We start from the raw sequence: 18,423 nt of genomic DNA, 5'->3' as shown, positions 1-18,423 counted from the left end.
CAATACATGCCTCTCCCTTTCTCCTTAAGTATTAAAAGACAATCCTGAAGAATGGTTTCAGTCTTTTTCGTATAGAGTCCACTCTTGTGACTAAGTGAAAAACAAAACATAATAATCTAAGTTTCCCTCCCTTCTCAAAGCAGCCAGAGGTAATTGGATCCGCGGCCACGTAGGAGCCTCTGGTGGCGCTAAATCTGGGAAGTCTCCAGGGAGAGGCGGAGACGGGCGAGTCCGCCAGGGCAGTAAAAGCTTTTCTATTCCAACTTTGGGCCAGAGCCCCGTCCGGAGGAGTTCACGGTTTCTCCCTCGGGGACCGGTTCCCTCTGAAGTTGCCAGCCCTCTTCCCTGGGCGGGCCAGCTCGCAGGGCAGGGCAAGGTGGGGCGGGGCCGGGCAGGGCNGAGCGGCGCTTCGTGCCGGACGAGTGCCCGCGCACCGTGCGCAGCGGCGACTTCGTGCGCTACCACTACGTGGGGACATTCCCCGACGGCCAGAAGTTCGACTCCAGGTACCGCGCCCTGGACGCCCTGCCGGGCCTCCGAGGCTGCAGCGCCCACTTTCCCGTTTCCCTCTCTCCGGACAGGCCTAGCCCTCCGGACGGACCTCCCCCAGTTCCGCCCAGTAAGCCGCGGGCTCCTCCCTCTCCCTCCTCCTACCGAAAAGCTCCGCGATCCTAAATCTGCCCTCCGCGGGCTAAGTCTACTGGCTCTTAAGCTTGCCTCGTCCGCCCGCCGGGGACCGGAGTCTTGGATAGGTCCCGGCACAGAGGGGTTGGAACAATTCCCGCCCTCCCTGTCCTCCCAGCGCGTTCACACAGCGCGAAATCAGTGTAAAATGGCCACTCTGCAAGTAGACCCCCCCTTCCCCCAAGAATAAATGTTGATGTCTGCTTGCCACCTCCCTTTACTGGCCTTTCCGCAGGCCCCTTGAGTCAGACGACGTCCCTCGCCATTGATGATGATGGTGATGATGAGCTGATGATAGCGGCCGTTACATATATGGAGCTATTACAGTGTGTGCCAGGGTAGTGCTGAGTACTTTCCGTATAATGAACTCGTTTAATTTTAAAACAGTTCTCTTAGGTAGCTACCATTATTTTGCCAGTGAGGTTACTTGAGGCCACTGAGGCTAAGAAACTTGTTTAAGTGGAATCCGATTGAAAACCCAGACAGTCCAAGGTCAGGGTCTGTGCATAAAGCTACCACTGTTGTTCTTTTTTGGTCACGGGCGTGGGGTAGTCCAGAGCAGGTCGCTCAGCTTTGCGCTGTGGCCCTGGACCATGCCCACGATTCCTTCCTTCAACTCTGCTCCAGGATCACAGTACCCGTCCTCAATTTCTCTCCAGTTGAGCTTTAGGGTTCAGAGGTCTCTTCCTCCAGGTACACTCCGCTCTCTTCCCCAAGACATTGTTACAAACCCAGGTCTGTGCATGCACTTCTCTGGGTGAATCACCAGACTAGACAAAGAGAACTATTTGTTGAGCATTTGCTGTGTGGCCTTGGCTGTGCTAGGCTCATCCCAGAAGTTATCTTTTAAAAAATACTCTTAGCCTCTGTTGACTTTTTTTGAAATTCCAGACAATGAGTGAATATACAAAGCTGTTTAGCATGCTAAGTAGCACATAGCCAGTGCTTAGAAATGGTCATTTTTACTATTGTTTCAGTTGCTTTTTATTTTTAACAGCTTTATGGAGCTATAATTCACATACCATACAATCCACCCATTTAAAGCATACAATTTGGTGGTTTTTAGTGTATTCACAGAGTTGTGCAACCATCACAGCTATCTAATTCTACAACATTTTCATCAGTCCAGAAAAGAAATACTGGACCCATTAACAGTCACTCCCCTCCCCTACAGCCGAGGGTAACCAGTAATCTACTTTCTGTATCTATGTGGAATCATATAATTTGTGGCGATTTATTTCTGGCTTCTTTCACTTAGCATAATATCTTCAGGGTTCATCCATGTTGTAGCATGTACTCATACTCCATTTCTTTTTTATGGCTGCATAATATTCCACTGCGTGGCAGTTCCACATTTTGTTTATCTATCCATTAGGGCTTTTCTTTTTTAAGTTTATTTATTTTGAGAGAGAGCGAGAGAGGCAGAATGAGCAGGGGAAGGGCCAAGAGAGGAGGACAGAGGATCCAAAGCAGGCTCTGTGCTCATAGCAGACAGCCCGATGAGGGGCTCAAACTCACCAACCATGAGATCATGACCTGAGCTGAAGTCGGCCACTTAATCAACTGAGCCATCTAGGCGCCCCGTCCATCCATTAGTTATGGGTCATTTGTACTGCTTACACTTTTTGGCTACTGAACATTTGTGAACAGGGTTTTGTGTGGATGTATGGTTTTCTTTCTTTTGGATATATACCTAGGAGTGGAATTGCTGGGTCCTGTAGTAACTGTGTTTAGCTTTTCGATGAACCGCCATACTGTTTTCCAATGTGGTTACACTGTTTTATACTCCTTCTGGCAATGGATTAGTGGTCCCTAGTTGTCCAACAACTGTAACTGTCTATCATTTTCATTCTAGCTATCCTAGTGGGTATGAAGTGGTAAGTAATGGCGTCTTTTGGTTCACATTTCCCTAATGGCTAATGATGCTGAGCATCTTTTCATGGGTTTATTGGTCATTTGTATATCTTCTTTTATTTGTGTCTGTAGTTAGACAATAAGGAAGGGGCGCCTGGGTGGCTTAGTCGGTTAAGTGTGGTTAAGCATCTGACTCCTGATTTTGGCTCAGGTCATGATCTCATGGTTCCTGAGATTGAGCCTTGCATTGGGCTTTGCGCTGACAGTGACCAATAAAGAAAATTTTTAAAAAAGAAAGAAGGGCTTGTGTTGATAATTAATAATCCCTACTAGGACAAGCTGTCTAATATTTTCTACCCTCTAGGTGTGGCAGCCACTGCGAGGCAGTGTGGGACAATGGAAGACATTGGAAAGAGGCTCTACCATCCATTCAGCAAATATGTGTGCAGTGTCTGCCCCTGAGGAGGGTGTCCTTCCCTGTCCCTACAGCTTATAGTCCAGGCCATCACAACAGAAAGGATAACAGCATACACTTTTGTCCCTTGTGTAGAGTTCACACAGTTCTTACCACATACCTTTTGATATATGAATTCATTTCATCTCAAATGAATTCATTTAACTTCACAAGACAATGAAGTAGGTACCTCAACAACAAACGAAGAAACAGAGGCTCAGAAAGTTCAAGTAATTTGCTCAAGGGATCTGGCTACTGAGTGGTAGAGTGAGGATTTGAACCCAGGCAATGTAGTGTCTATGGCAGTATATAGTCTATGATCCATAGTCTATGCATATATATATATGCATAGGAAGGAAGGCACGGAGCTGTGGAAACATGCAGAAAGTATAACTGTATGTTGTGTGAAGGACAGAGAGAGAGAGTGGTTGCGATGGAGTTTCAGGATTGCAAGGATAGGACCTGAGGATGATTACAATTGACCAGGGCTGAGCTGAGGGGTGAGGGCTGTGGAGGAAAGAGAGGGTGTGGCTGGTGGGGGAAAGAGGCTATGCAGAGGCCTGGCAGCGGGGGTTTTGTATAAGGGGACATGAAAGCTGTTCACAACGGCCTGAGCTTGGAATGGCAGGGGGTAATGACCAACAGGGAAAAGAAGAGGCCAGAGGAGTCTGGGGAAAAAGGCTGCACTCAGCTTTGAGAGATCTTTACTGCTTGGCTATAGAATTTGGACTTTGTCTAAGACAATGGAAAGCCACTTAAGAGTTTTCATCAGGAGGCTGAGAGGTCAGACTTTTCTGTGGCTGCCTTGTGGACAGTGGAGTGGAAAGGGCAGGACGCATAGTAGGTGTTTCATTATTGTGAGTTTTTTTCCAGGGCGTCCGTTCCTTTGAGAATTTATGAAGTATTAAGGCACAACTTTGCTATTCCTGCCCACCGAGTTTGGGGCAGGAGAAATCTAAGGTGTTTTGGGTTCTCACTACTGATTTGGAGGTTTTGCTCAGAAGAAAATGGCTGTCACCCTGACCAGAGTCATAAGCCACAAAGGGCCTCTCTTTCCACAGAGCTTTCTTCCTGCATCTCTGCCTGGTACTTGGGAGCAGTTAGTATCTTTTCAACTTATTGGCATTCGCAGTTATCAGGAGCCCTTGGCCACTGGCTTGAACATGGTTTCGTTTTATTTGGAGCCTCCGTGGGCCGGTTAATATGCTCCTGAAGCTGCGGCTCCAGATTGAAGTAGACAGCAGCTTCCCAGCTACACTTTTTAGGGGGCTCCTGCGCTCTCACTCGCCAGCTCTTGGGAACTCCTTGTTAGCCACTCCTGATTCAGCATTTTTAGAAGTTCCATAGCATTCCTAGCATTAAAGGTGAGGGCGATGGTCTCTTTGTACTGATTTCTTTCTGGAGACTGAAATTTAACATGTTCTTGTTATCTGTAGCAGGCAAAGCTAGCATCTGGTCAGTTCACTCACAGCCTCCAGGCTTGTCTGCAGACCCTCAAGGGCCCAATATTCAGCAAATATTATTGTGTGTCTACCACATGTCCTGTTGGGTGGGCTGCTGTAACGCAGTGGTGTTCAAACTGTACACGCATCACAGTGACTTAGAGAGATTGTTCTGCACAGTTCCCGGACCATTGGGTCTGGGTGGGGCCTGAGAATGTATTTGCCTTTCGAAGTGCACAGGTGATGCTTTTGCTGCTGGTCTGAGGACCACACTCCTCTAAAAAAAAAAGCCAAAGACTTATTAACAGATGTCAGATTAATTTTATATATTCATTTATTTTATTCACTCAGCAAATATTTATTGAGTACCGACTGTTGACACCTGGTGGGTATTGAGTGAAGGGATGTTAAGGCTCACCTTATCTGCAGGATTGGTTCTGAGAGGAGCCAGTGAGCTGGGCAGCACACCAGATGGTGTCAAGGTGAACTGGAGGAGTTAAGTAGTAACAGGGAGACTAGTCAGGTCATGACAAGGCTCACTTAGGCAGGGAGTTTTTTTTCTCCCAGAGAGACAGAGGCAGACAGAAAGAGAGAGAGAGAGAAAGTGCGCTCTCATGCTTTAGTTGGGGAGAGGGGCAGAGAGAGGGAGAGAGAGAGAGACAAGAGAAAAGAGAGAATCCCAAGCAGGCTCGATTCTCAGTGTGGAGCCCAATATGGGGCTCGATCTCATGGCCCTGGGATAATGATCTGAGTCAAAATCAATAGTCTGGTCTCTTGGGGGACCTGGGTGGCTCAGTCAGTTGGGCATCTCACTCCTGATTTAGGCTCAGGTTGTGATCCCAGGGTTGTGCAATTGAGCCATACAAGGGGCTCCATGCTGAGTGTGGAGCCTGCTTGCAATTCTTTCTCCCTCCTGCCCCACTCTGGGCACGTGCTCTCTCTCTTTCTCTCTCAAGTAAATAAATAAACAAATTTAAAAAAAGAGCTGTATGTTTAACCGACTGAGCCACCCAGGTGCCCCAAGCAGGGAAATTTTAAAGTTTGAATTAAAATAAAAAGTTTATTTATTTTGAGAGAGAAAAGGAGAGAGAGAATCCCAAGCAGACTCCCTGCAGTCAGTGTGAGATCATGACCTGAGCCAAAACCAAGACTGGGACGTTTAACAGACTGAGCCACCCAGGTGCCCCTAAAATGTGAATTTGCATAGCAGCTCTTCCTGTGGAAAAGCCACATGATGAAAGGGAACTGCTGCTGCAGTGATAGCCCGGTATGTCCCTCTTGACTCTAGGAAAAGCGCCTACCCTCCAGGCAATTCTTAGGATCTCCTGGGGTCATTAGCAGGCTTACTTAGCTGCAAAGACGTGACACATTGCTTTTAATTTTCATTTGTGAGTCATCCTGAGCAGCTGTGCATTCATATTGATCATTTAGTTTGGCTGTGTTTTACTGGCTAAGAACTTGTGTAGAATAAGATTTATAGGGGTCTAATATTTAACTTCAGCAGTTGCTGAAAAACAAAACTCCCCAATAGCAGTGTAATGATTTCACTTGGCATAGTTTTTCTCTTAATGATATTTTAACGTGCCAAAGTCATCCAGGCCAACTGCTCACATTTCAGGCTCTGATCCTCTGTGGAGGTGAGAATGAATGTGTCCTTTCTCATTTCCCACTTCTCCACTCTTACTCTCTTGTCCTCACCATCTCTCTCTTCCTCCATTGCGGGGCTCTTCACTTTTCCATCTGGTAGTGGAACTGGTTTGCCACTTCATTAAGGGCTTGCCTTTTCCTGCTGCCACAGCTCATTAGCGCTGGTACAGGTGGTTGTTTGGGAGAAATAATCTTGGGCAAAGAGGCTGGGAAGCACATGGTGTGGGGAGAGAGATGGGAGACAGAAAAGTCAGACTTGGCTTCCCCCACTTTCAAGTCTGCACTTGGGCCCAGGCTCCTTGGTGGAACTCAGCCAGGGGAAGGTCTTACCTGGCTCATCCCAGAGCTAGGCTAACAGCTAGGAGGTGAGTGTCTGCTTTTGTGTATTTCATGCAATTTTCAGTCCTATTTGCATACGGCTCTGGCAGGACCACAGCTCTCCTGTTAGGCAGGTCCCATGTGAGCCATCTGTGTTGGCCTGAGACTTGACCAACTTTGAGGCACCTAAAACATGGTTCCCATGCCCAGTGGGCTGGTTCTTTATTATCTTGCTTCCCTCCAGTTACGAACTCTCAAAATATGGCAGTGTCTTTAATGTTCAAAGAAATGAATTCAGTCTAGTATATAGCATTGTGAATATAGTTAAGAATACTGTATTGTATACTGAAATTTAAGTATACTTTATTTATACTTGAAATTTACCGACAGGGTAAATTTCAAGTGTTTTCACCACAAAAAAGAAAGAAAGAAAATGGTAATTGTGTGAGGTGGTGGATATATTAATTAGCTTGGTTGTGGCGATTATTTCATGCTGTATATGTACATCAAAACATCTGATCGTATACTTTAAATTTATGCAGTTTTTATTTGGGAATTATACATCAGTAAAGATGGGAGGGAAAGTAACGTATTCAGCTTTTATTTGTCTAGACTGCACTAAAATTGGCATATAAGCCAGCAAGCTGACTGGTCCTGTCACAGCTGATCAGGACTTGAGTTCTAACCTGAGGCCAGTTTTCTCTCCCTTTTGTAATGGCCATTTTTCCTTTGTTTCTGCATCTGAGATGAAAATAAACTCAGTAACAAGTAGAATAAGTGTATATAAATTTCTGTCAATACTTTTAAAATTAATTTAGTTTGTATTTATTTTACTTAAAAAAATTTTTTTAATGTTTATTTTTGAGAGAGAGACAGAGTGTGAGCAGGGGAGGGTCAGAGAGAGAGGGAGACACAGAATCTGAAGCAGGCTCCAGGCTCTGAGCTGTCAGCACAGAGCCCGATGTGGGGCTCGAACCCATGAGCTGTGAGATCATGATCTGAGCTGAAGTCAGACACTTAACCAACTGAGCCACCCAGGTGCTCCTACTTTGTATTTTTTTATTTAAAAGTTTATTTATTTTCAGAGAGCGCACCAGCAGGGTTGGGGGAAGTTGGGGAGAGGGTCAGGGGAGGAGCAGAGAGAAAGAGAGAATCCTAAGCAGGTTCCATACACTAAGCAGTGTAGATCCCGATACAGGACTCAAACCACGAACTGTGAGATCATGACCTGAGCTGAAGTGGATGCTTAACCGACTGAGGCACCCAGGCACCCACAGGCACCCCAAATTTTTAAAAGTCGTATCATACAGGGGTGACTGGGTGGCTCAGTGGTTAAGTGTCCGACTCTTGGTTTTAGCTCAGGTCATGATCTCATGGTTTCGAGATCATGTATACCCCACATCAGACTCCAAGCTGGCCGTGTAGAGTCTGTTTGGGATTCTCGGTCTCCCTCTCTCTCTCTGCCCTCTCCCACTAGTGCTGTCTCTGTCTCTCTCAAAATAAATAAACTTTAGAAAAAAAGTAGTATCATATATTATTTTTGCATATACACAGAATTTTTAAAACCAGTTAAATAATTCCATAAAGCTTAAAATTGTAGTTGCAAAGCTGCTAGGAGTGGGGCAGGGGCCCAGGGGAGGGTGGAGCTGTTTTAGACGCTGACTTTCCAGTTCTCGGCTTCCTTCTGCCCTGCCACCTTCCACTCTTCACCTCTGCAAACTCTGGGACGCACAGGCTTGGCCAGATCCCCCTTTGTTTCACCTAGATTCTACTCTTCCCTGCAAGGTCAAATCCTTACACCTGTTCCCTTTCTGTCTTCCAAAATTTTGTTGCCAGCTCTTGACAGCAATGGTCTCTCCATTTCCTAAGTTGTTTTTTTGTTTGTTTTTGTTTTTTTCACAAAGAAGAATGTAGGGGCTTGGGGAAGAAATGAGCTTTGGGGAGTCTAGGGAGGGAGTGCATTCACTTTGACATATGTTCTTTTATTTATTTATTTTTAATATTTATTTNAACCCACGAACCGCGAGATCATGACCTAAGGGAAAGTCGGACGCTTAACTGACTAAGCCACCCAGGTGCCCCAATTTTAAAAATATTTATTTAAATAATTTCTACACCCAACATAGGGCTCAAACTCACGACCACAAGATCAAGAGTTGAATGCTCTGGGCGCCTGGGTGGCTTAGTCGGTTGGGCGTCCGACTTTTGCTTAGGTCATGATCTTGTGGTTCTTGGGTTCGAGCCCCGCGTCGGGCTCTGTGCTGACTGCCAGCTCGGAGCCTGGAGCCTATTTCAGAGTCTGTATCTCCCTCTCTCTCTGACCCTCCCCTGCTCACGCTGTCTCTCTCTCTCTCTCCTAGAAATAAATAAAAATATTAAAAAAAAAAAGAGTTGAATGTTCTTCCTATTGAACCAGCCAGGCACCCCATGTCATATGTTCTTTTAACAGTTCATCCTTGGGGCCCATGAGTGGCTCAGTCAGTTAAGATCCAAGTCTTGATTTTGGCTTAGGTCATGATCTCACAGTTCGTGAGATCGAGCCCTGACTCAGGCTCTGTGTTGATAGCATTCAGCCTGCTTGGAATTCTCTTTCTCTCTCTCTTTCTCTCTCTCTCTGCCCTTGCCCCTTTTGCACTCTCTCCCTCTCTCTAAAAATAAATAAACATTAAGAAGAAAGTCCATCCTCACTGCAGATTGAAACCTACATTTAGAAATAAGCCATGGTATTTATGCTTTAGGAATGCAGCCACAGAGATAGTTACTTATCCTGAGGAATATCCTGTAAGTCTTGTGTGCTCATGTGTAGACAGTTTCATGAGTTGGTTATGATGGGTTTTATGTGATGTCTCCTGTTTTAGTGGTCCTTGGGCCAGTAAAATTGAAGACCATTATTGGAGGATGCTGCAATCCCCCCAGCCCCACACCCCTTGGGGGCAGGGGAAAGTAGAAGTGTCAGGGATAGCAATCAAAGGGTCTATAGCAGTGAATGAGCAGAGGAGAAAAATAAGCTGATGGAGACGAAAGGGGGATGTTTGGTGTGCTAGATGATTTTCATTTGCCTTTCTACGTCCACTCTCCTCCTGTTCCACTTGGCTTTTTGCTCTGTGCATACTATAGGTTATGTCAATGGCCCTTTGGTCACCTGGCTTCTGGTTGGGTTCAGTCAGTGGGGCATCAGCAGGAGATCAGAGGGAGGAGAGTGAGGTGGAGATATTTATTCCCCTGGCTCCCTGCCTGTAAGTCTCCACCATTTGTGTCCCTGGACCGGACGTCCTAGCTAAGTTTCTGTCATGTGGCCCTGAATCATGGCCTTCTCTGTCCCTGGATCCTTCAAGCCCAGGTCTGACCACAGCACCCCCTACTTGTCCCCAGAGGTACTTCATTGCTCCTTGTGTTCTCTGCACTTTGCACACTTTTTTGCACACAGCCTGTTTATTAAACTTTCCTGGAACTGCCTAGTTTGGATGTTTCATTTGTTTCCTGCAGGACCTCAACTGGGCCTTCTGCAAAAGGTGTAAATCAGCCAGATACTGGGACAGGCTATATAAGTGCTTATTCCAGGGCTTGCAGAAATAATTTTCATAACCAGTTCTGGGCTTGACTCTGCAAATGAATTTGTGCCAGTTGTGCTGATCGGCACAGGTTTACTCAGAACGACTTAATTTTTCCAGACGGTCAGAGTTTTAAAGCAGGAGATAAGATTAGTTTTGCATTGTTAATTTCTCAAAAATGTAAGTTAAAACTTTTCTTTCAGAAAGATGTTGTTTTTGTTTTTTGTTTTTAGCACTTTGCTTAGGTAGTCATCAAATGAAATAAATTAATATTGCAAGGCAGCAACAGTTTACAAATTTTTTTTAACTTTAGAGAGAGAGAGAGCACAAGTGAGGAAGAGAGGCAGAGGGAGAGTATACAGAGACAGAGACAGAGAATGAGACAGAGAGAGGGAATCTTAAGCAGGCTCCACGCTCAGTATGGAGCCCAACATGGGGCTAATCCCATGACCCTGGGATCGTGACCTGAGCTGAAACCAAAAGTCGGATGCTCAACCGATTGAGCCACCCAGGCACCCAAACAACAGTTTTTATATACCATCCATGGCCTGGCTCCATGCTAGAAGGTTAAAGGTTGGATAGACCTGGGTTCTAGCTTTTTTTTTTTTTCCCACTCGGCTAACTTTGTGAGCTTGGGAAATTCTTTCCCCTCCAGAGAGCCAGAGTATCAGCACCCACCTTGAAGTGCAGTCTGATGATTCAATGGATAGTATGTGGAAAAGCTTAGTTTGCCACTGTACCTGACACATTATAAACACTTTATAAATAGTAATTATTATTAAAAACTCTTATTAATTTGGGAACTATATACAGGTTCTGTGGATGAAAATCTTATTTATAAAGTAGTTTGTGTAGTAGCTGTTTCCACATGTTCTGTACCTGGGATGTCTTTGAAGCTTCAAGTTTGGGGCCATTATTAATATAAACCCACCAGTTGGATGATGGTTCAGGGCATGGCAGAGCCCCAGCCAAGTGAAATTAAAGAGCTGGCATTCCAGGGGGCGGCTGTCGGTCCCTGGAGGTAGAGGGTGGAGGTGTAAAGCTGTCTTGGGCATAAAGTTGACCATGTGTTTTTGTCCTTTGGCTTGCTGACCTGAACTTGGAATCTTGCTTTCTGTTCACTGACCTTGCAAAAAGGAAAGTTATTAAAATGGGTTGTAAAACTAGGAGGAGGAAGCATAAGAAGGGCAGGTCTGAGGAAGCTGCCCTGATGGGTGGGGAAGTGGACTGTGCTGCTCTTCCAGGCTGTCATTGAGGAAAAGTGGAAGTAATTTACCAAATGAAGGGAGCACATCCCAAGGAGGTAAATTCTAACAGCTCTTAATATTTTATTACATGTGTAGTTCATCATCATTTTGAAAATTAAGAGAGAATTAAAGAGATAACAAGTTAAACCACCTGAAATTCCCTACTCGTAGAGTACCATTGGTAATGTTTTTATGTATCACCTTGTGGATTTTTTCATATGCATTTATGTATGTCAATTCAAAATGGAATTATTTTATACTGTGGCTCTGTAGCCTGTACTTTTCTGTTACTGTATGTGTTTTCCTGTGCCAATGGATACAAATCTGATATTTTTAAATGGGTATAGAGCATTTTATTGCATGACCTTGCCTTAAATGCAATCAGTGCCATACCCTTGAGACTTCTAAGTTATATTTCCAGTGTTTCATTATTATAAACCAAGCCCTGTAGTTATTTTCTTAAACATAGTATTTGAGACTCTCTGGGTATCTCCTCTGCTAGTTTTTTTTTAGTACCAAAATCCATGCCTGGGACTTTTTTTATATCCCCCAGAGCACCTAGCACAGTCTCCTAATAGTCAAACCCTTGATGGTTGCAGAATTTGACATAAAGGAGATGAGATCATAGATGTTGGCCACGGTTCATTATGTATCTTCCAACCTAAGGCCATCACCAATCAGCCTTTAAAACACATGTATGAAGGGGAGAGGCGAAGAGGGGCAATGGGCATGGAGAAGGGCACTTGCTGGGATGAGCACTGTGTGTTATATGGAACCAACCTGGCAATAAACTATATTAAAAAAAAAAACGACATGTATTAGTGATTTCAAGACTGTATCAGACTTTCTATTACCTGTAACAATTATAGTAATATTGCCATGACTCTTAGGTTTTCAGAGCACTTTACAGATTGTAATATCATATAGATCTTGGGATGGCTATTATTGTGACTCCCATTTTTGTGGTGGAGGACAGGTTAAGAGAGTTTAAGTATCCTTTATGCTATCATGCTACTTCTCCAACTTACAGACCTAAAGATAAAAAGAAAAATCAGATAAATATGGTAATTGGAGCATTAATATCTTATGTTGCTTTTAAACAATCACATAGGGGCGACTGGGTGGCTCAACCGGTTAAGTGACCGACTTTGGCTCAGGTCATGATCTCATAGTTTATGGATTTGAGTCCCACATCAGACTCTGTGCTAACAGTTCAGAGGCTGGAGCCTGCTTCAGATTCTGTGTGGCTCTCTCTGTCCCTCCTCCATTCACACTCAAAATAAATAAATAAACATTAAAAAGAGATTTAAGCAATCACATAGAAATGGAACAAACCATTTTTAGTGGAAGACTTGATAGCTCTTTTGCAAAATAGACTTAATAATATAACAATATAATATATTAAAAATGCATTTTTTTTTCCTAGGGAGAGTTATGTCTCTGGTTATCTAACTAGATTTAGTGGCAATATTAAAAATAATTTAAAAACTCCAGCCCTGAAAGTACTGTTGGTGAAAATGTTTCCTGTATCAGTAACTCCTTTATAGGCTGTTTTTGGGTTGCATTGGCCTCACTCTATCCAGGGGTACATTTTCACTGGATGGCTTCACTAAGGGAAGGATTAATTTGCACTTTTCTTTTTCTTGTGCTACTTTTTGGGTCTTTAGCTATGACAGAGACTCTACTTTCAACGTGTTTGTGGGAAAAGGACAACTGATTGCAGGGATGGACCAAGCTCTGGTTGGGATGTGTGTAAATGAGAGGCGCTTTGTGAAGATACCCCCGAAGCTTGCCTATGGAAGTGAAGGAGTTTGTAAGTTTTTGTTCCATATTTGTAAACATATCTGCAGAAACAACAGGAGCACTTGAGGGGTGTTCAGTTGGGCAGACCAGAGATCTGGAGAGGCTTTCAACTGGGGGGAAATGAGAAGCGGTGAACACACACACAGCGCTAAAATTTCATCTTCAGTTCATTTCTTTTAGATATAAAACAAGTTGTTAACACTGGTGTATTGAGTGTCACCCTTATCAATAGGAAAACTTTTTTGTCTCTTTTCTTTCAATTTCATTTGGAGGAAAGAGGGAGGGAGCATGGCCCATTTTAGAATTGTTCAGCAGCCCCTTTAAATACCTTAGGAGCATCCTAGGTGTTTATTCATCTGGCCTGAAAGGTGGCAACTTTTCAGTGTGAATTCTCTTTAATTTTTAGCTGGTGTGATCCCCCCAGATTCAGTTCTTCATTTTGATGTACTTCTAATGGATATTTGGAATTCTGAAGATCAAGTTCAGATTCACACCTACTTCACACCCCCCAGTTGCCCTCGGACCATCCAGGTGTCTGATTTTGTAAGGTACCATTACAACGGAACATTCTTGGATGGGACGCTGTTTGATTCAAGGTAAGTCCTGGCATCCAAGGTAATTATGGTGAAATGCCCCTTACTTCCTTCTGTCTCACCTGCTTTTTATGCCTGTTGGGAAACCAGAAGACAGACTCTTTCCAGCTTCCATCGGCGCCAACTCCTTTCCTTAATGCTTTTGGTACATGTTTCATGCTCCATAAAGCCAGAGTAAAAACTTGAATACATTTTACAGAAATGTAAGAACAATGTTTATCTAAATTAATAGTATCTTGAGAGCTCATCAGTAAGTGAAGAGCCCTATTTCCAAATAGATTGATGCATTTTTTGGTCCATTTTTATACTTTTCCTGTGGAAGGAAGAGGGGAGGGCTTAATGTATGTGAAGCTATGGAGAAGTGCCAAGAGTTGGGTGCTGCGCTAGAGAACAGTGAACCTTTTGGGCTTTCCCGTCATTATAGTGTATTTGGTTAGATAGACTAGCAGGCCTGTTTTTGTAAACCACTGTGGTTTAATTACATGATTTTCATCTCTTCTCAATTTGAAGACTGCTTCTGTCTTTGGGAGCAAAGATCCAAAAATGCCTGCCTTCAGGAATGGGTTTAGGTTCACTATTTAGCTGATAATTGGGATTCTAAAACATTATTGAGGGATGAGTTGGAAACGCCCTCATAGCATGGAACTTTTCCCCTTTCTCATTGGTTTTCAGTCATAATCGCATGAAAACATATGACACATATGTGGGCATTGGCTGGTTGATTCCTGGAATGGATAAAGGGCTGTTGGGGATGTGTGTGGGGGAAAAGCGCATCATCACCATACCTCCTTTCCTGGCCTATGGAGAAGATGGAGATGGTAAGTCTTTCTCATTCTTCAAGCTACTCTCATCTCTCCTTATTTTTATTGCTGTGATTAATTCAGTTTACTTCATGAAACCCACCAGATCTTTTGGTCTAGACTTGCATTGTCCAATATAGCAACCACTAGCTCCATATGGCTATTTGTATTTAAATTTAAAATAAATTAAAGCTAAATAAAATCTAAGATTCTGTTCTTTAGCCACACTGCCACATTTCATGTACTTAAGAGCCGCATGTTACTAAGGACTACTGTACTGGACAGAGCAGGTACAGAGCATTTCCATCACTGAAGAACATTCTGCTGGGCAGTGCTAGTCTAAATCCTCTACTGTCTCATCCCTGAATTGTAGAAACTTCTACTTATTCATGGCCATCGGCTTTCATAAATAAGGATCTGCCACTGCCTCATAAGCTGTAAACTTGGGCATCAACCTCTCCAGCCTACATTTTCCCATCTTTGAAATGACAAATAAACTAGAAAGTCTAAAGACTATAGGTATCAAGGTAGAAATTTAGTCCATGATGCCAGAATTGCCATTTTTTCTCCTGATTTGTTCCTCCATGGTGGGCTTTACCTGTGACATTAGTTCTAGGTGGACAGATGCAAAGCATAGTGTTAGAAAAAACAGTAATTCGAATTAGTGTCCTTTTTGTAGAGAGAAAACAGACTATTGCCTGGTAAATGGAATTTCACAGTTACTCATATTTTAATTTTAGGCGTTATTTAATCACACTGGCAGGCTAACACAACAAAGAGAACCTCCCGGCATTTAAACAAGTAGATATAGAGGCACGTGGGTGGCTCAGTTCGTTAAGTGTCCAATTCCTGATATTGGCTCAGGTCATGATTTATCTCATAGTTCCTGAGATTGAGCCCCACATCAGCCTCTGCGCTGACAGCATGGAGCCTACTTGGGATTCTCTGTCTCCCTCTCTCTCTGACTCTTCTCCTGCTTGTGCACTCTTTCTCTCTCTCTCTCTCAAAAAAAATAAAGATTAAAACTCTTTAAAATCAAATAGATATATGTAGTAAAGAATTGGAATGATAACCTGATAAATCTAAGAGTTTACTGACTATGGTAACTGACTCATAATAACCCTAAAATAATGTTTTCCAAGCTGTTTCTTGTCACCCTTCTCTCCTGTCCACTTCTACCTTTACTGCTGGCAATCTGCAGACAGTCTCTTCAAAAAGCAGGGATAGGGATTCCCTGCTAAAAGACAAATAGAATTTGGAAACAACTATAATTGTAATCTGTAAATAGAAATTCTCCCATCCCTAAGACATGTTGCTATTCTTATTCCTCAAATGGTCTTATCTTCAGCCAGGGGGAGTTCATTTCCCTGGGCTCTCAAATTCTTTTGACATCATCCAGATGCATATGTCATACATAATAAAACTAGATGCCTGGCCTCAGTTGAAGAGTATTATTTATTTATTTTAAATAAATACTTAAGGGGCACTTGGGTGGCTCAGTTGGTTAAGTGTCTGACTTCAGCTCAGGTCTTGATCTCCTGGCTCGTGGGTTTGAGCCCTGTTTCGGTCTCTGTTCTGAGAGCTTGGAGCCTGGAGTCTGCTTTGGATTCTGTGTCTCCCCCTCACTCTGCCCCTCCCCCCTCATGCGCTCTCTCTCTCTCTCTCTCTCTCTCTCTCTCTTTCTCAAAAATAAAGAAAACATTTAAAAAAACTGAAATAGTAATTGCTTAGTACTTTAATACTGTGCTCAGCTACCCAGGCATGATTTTAAATAGGTGAATTCTATGGTATGGAAAGTATATTTTGATAAAGTTATATATTTTTTTAATGTTTTATTTATTTATGAGAGAGAGAGACAGCGTGAGCAGGGGAGGGTCAGAGGGAGAGGGAGACACAGAATCTGAAGCAGGCTCCAGGCTCTGAGCTAGCTGTCAGCACAGAGCCCAATGTGGGGCTCGAACCCACGAACTGTGAGATCATGATCTGAGCCGAAGTCTGACGCTTAACTGACTGAGCCACCCAGGCGCCCCACAGTTATTGTTAAAAAAGCAGATATTCAATTAGTACATTATAATGGTAGAAAAATTTAAATTCTGGAGTTACATTTAAGGCTTTCTTTTTTCTACTAAATTAAAAAAATACAGAAAAGTACAAAAGACTAACATTCTGCCACACACACACACACACACACACACACACACACACTTCAGGGATTGACCCCACCTTGCATTCCAGAGTCTGACTCAGCAGCTGCTTTCAGAAGATTTCATGATTTCCCTGAGGGGAGGGAGTAGGGGCTGGCTCTGCCAGGGCCAACTGAAGGAGCTTAGGCTTGCTGTGCTTTCTTACTCATTTGCCCAGGCCTACTCCTTTGCAAGGTATAACAAACTGCAAGTAAGAGTGTGGAGGTAGGTAGTTTTTGTCAGTTAACTTCCTTTATCTCAGAGTACTGGATTGGGTTATTTATTGGTTGATGTTGATCTTTGCAGGAAGAGTTAGTGCCCAATAATCTCTTCCTGTAGACTGTCATTTTGCAGATGCTCAATAAGTCCCCACTGCTGAGAACATCCAGAAGAAGTAGTACCATCCAGAAGTGCGGTAGAAGCAATTTGAAGATTTATATTTTGCATTGTGGGTGCCATTTCCCCTCCCCCCTTTTAGCTAAATTTCATTTGATTTATATCTTGTTTTAGATGTAGATAATACATTGAATTGTGCATTTTGCCTCTTCAAAAAATTGGCTGTTGGTTCCAAAGAACAAGTCTGTGTCATTTTCTGCAGAACCAGGTCCAAGGTTTGGAGTTTATACCTTTAAATGTCTGTGATTTGCATTTGTACGCCAACAGAAACCCACAGAAGCATTTGGGCTTGCATGTGGGTACATAACCACCCACATAGCACCTTGATTTGTCAGCACAAGCATAGAAAATATGGTCATAGTAGTCTCGCATGTCATTAATACTGGTTTGCTCCTTTTCCTTAAGAAGCCAGGCTTCGCGGATACCTGCCAGCCCATGGTTGGGCACCATGGACACAATGGTGACAGAACGTAGTTGGACACCAGGAGGACCACTCAGTACGCAAAAGAGCATTTATTTACTTGGCTGGAAAACTTTAGGGAACGAGTAACACCAACACATTGGGAATTGAGTTGTAGTTAAAAGTGTTTTCTAAATCTTGTGTCCTGATTTCATCAACTTCCTTCCTTTCCTTTCCTAGGGAAAGACATTCCTGGACAGGCATCTCTGGTGTTTGATGTTGCATTATTGGACCTCCATAACCCCAAGGACGGCATTTCCATTGAAAATAAGGTGGTGCCTGAAAACTGTGAGCGGCGAAGTCAAAGTGGGGACTTTCTCAGGTATCATTACAATGGCACCCTTCTGGATGGCACCTTCTTTGATTCCAGGTAAGGAAACAACTGGAGCCTTTACTCATCAGAATGTCTTATTAAATATTGTCTACCTCTGGTTGGACCAGGATCTGAATACTCTGTCAGTGCTGATCTGTAGTTAGTATTTTCTTATTTTAGTTAAAAAATTTTTTTTTAAAAATGCTTTATTTCTGAGAGGGAGAGAGAGAGAGAGAGAGCATGAGCAGGGGAGGGTCAGAAATAGAGGGAGACACAGAACCTGAAACAGGCTCCAGGCTCTGAGCTAGCTGTCAGCACAGAGCCCGATGCGGGGCTCGAACCCATGAACTGTGAGATCATGACCTGAGCCGAAGCTGGACACTTAACTGACTGAGCCACCCAGGCGCCTCTGTAGTTAATATTTTCATCTCCAGTATAGACTTCTGTTTTCTGACACTGAATTCCTTCAGAGGCTGTTAGAACAGTCTCCTTCCTGGGACCTGTGGGATAGAAGTCTACAGGGAAACAGGCGAGGCTCAGCCTGCACTTCCACCATCCCCCTGTAGTGTGTTTCACTCTCCAGTATGAACCCAGCTATGGGGTCCAGGATGGGAAGTGGCCAGAACTGAGGTCTGAGTGGGAGGAGGAGAGGACAGACTTGGTGCCAGGAGACCTGGG

At 43.7% G+C, this 18,423-nt stretch overlaps 1 protein-coding gene across 1 annotated transcript in view; it reads left to right on the top strand.

Moving 5' to 3' along the window:
* Positions 1–421: 421 nt before the first annotated feature.
* FKBP9 (FKBP prolyl isomerase 9) overlaps positions 422–18,423 on the top strand; it is a 41,863-nt gene continuing 23,861 nt past the window's right edge. Inside the window, exons 1-5 of the mRNA XM_077775463.1 lie at positions 422–506; positions 12,865–13,010; positions 13,407–13,596; positions 14,266–14,411; positions 17,613–17,802. Of these exons, the coding sequence (XP_077631589.1) occupies positions 12,923–13,010; positions 13,407–13,596; positions 14,266–14,411; positions 17,613–17,802 (614 nt within the window). The 5' untranslated portion in view covers positions 422–506; positions 12,865–12,922. The remainder of the gene's footprint in view (positions 507–12,864; positions 13,011–13,406; positions 13,597–14,265; positions 14,412–17,612; positions 17,803–18,423) is intronic.

Source organism: Crocuta crocuta, unplaced genomic scaffold (assembly GCF_008692635.1).
Source record: "Crocuta crocuta isolate KB4526 unplaced genomic scaffold, BGI_CrCroc_1.0 scaffold197, whole genome shotgun sequence".
Taxonomy (NCBI): domain Eukaryota; kingdom Metazoa; phylum Chordata; class Mammalia; order Carnivora; family Hyaenidae; genus Crocuta; species Crocuta crocuta.
Note: the sequence above shows the minus strand (reverse complement) of the source record. Positions and strands in the feature narration are given on the sequence as shown.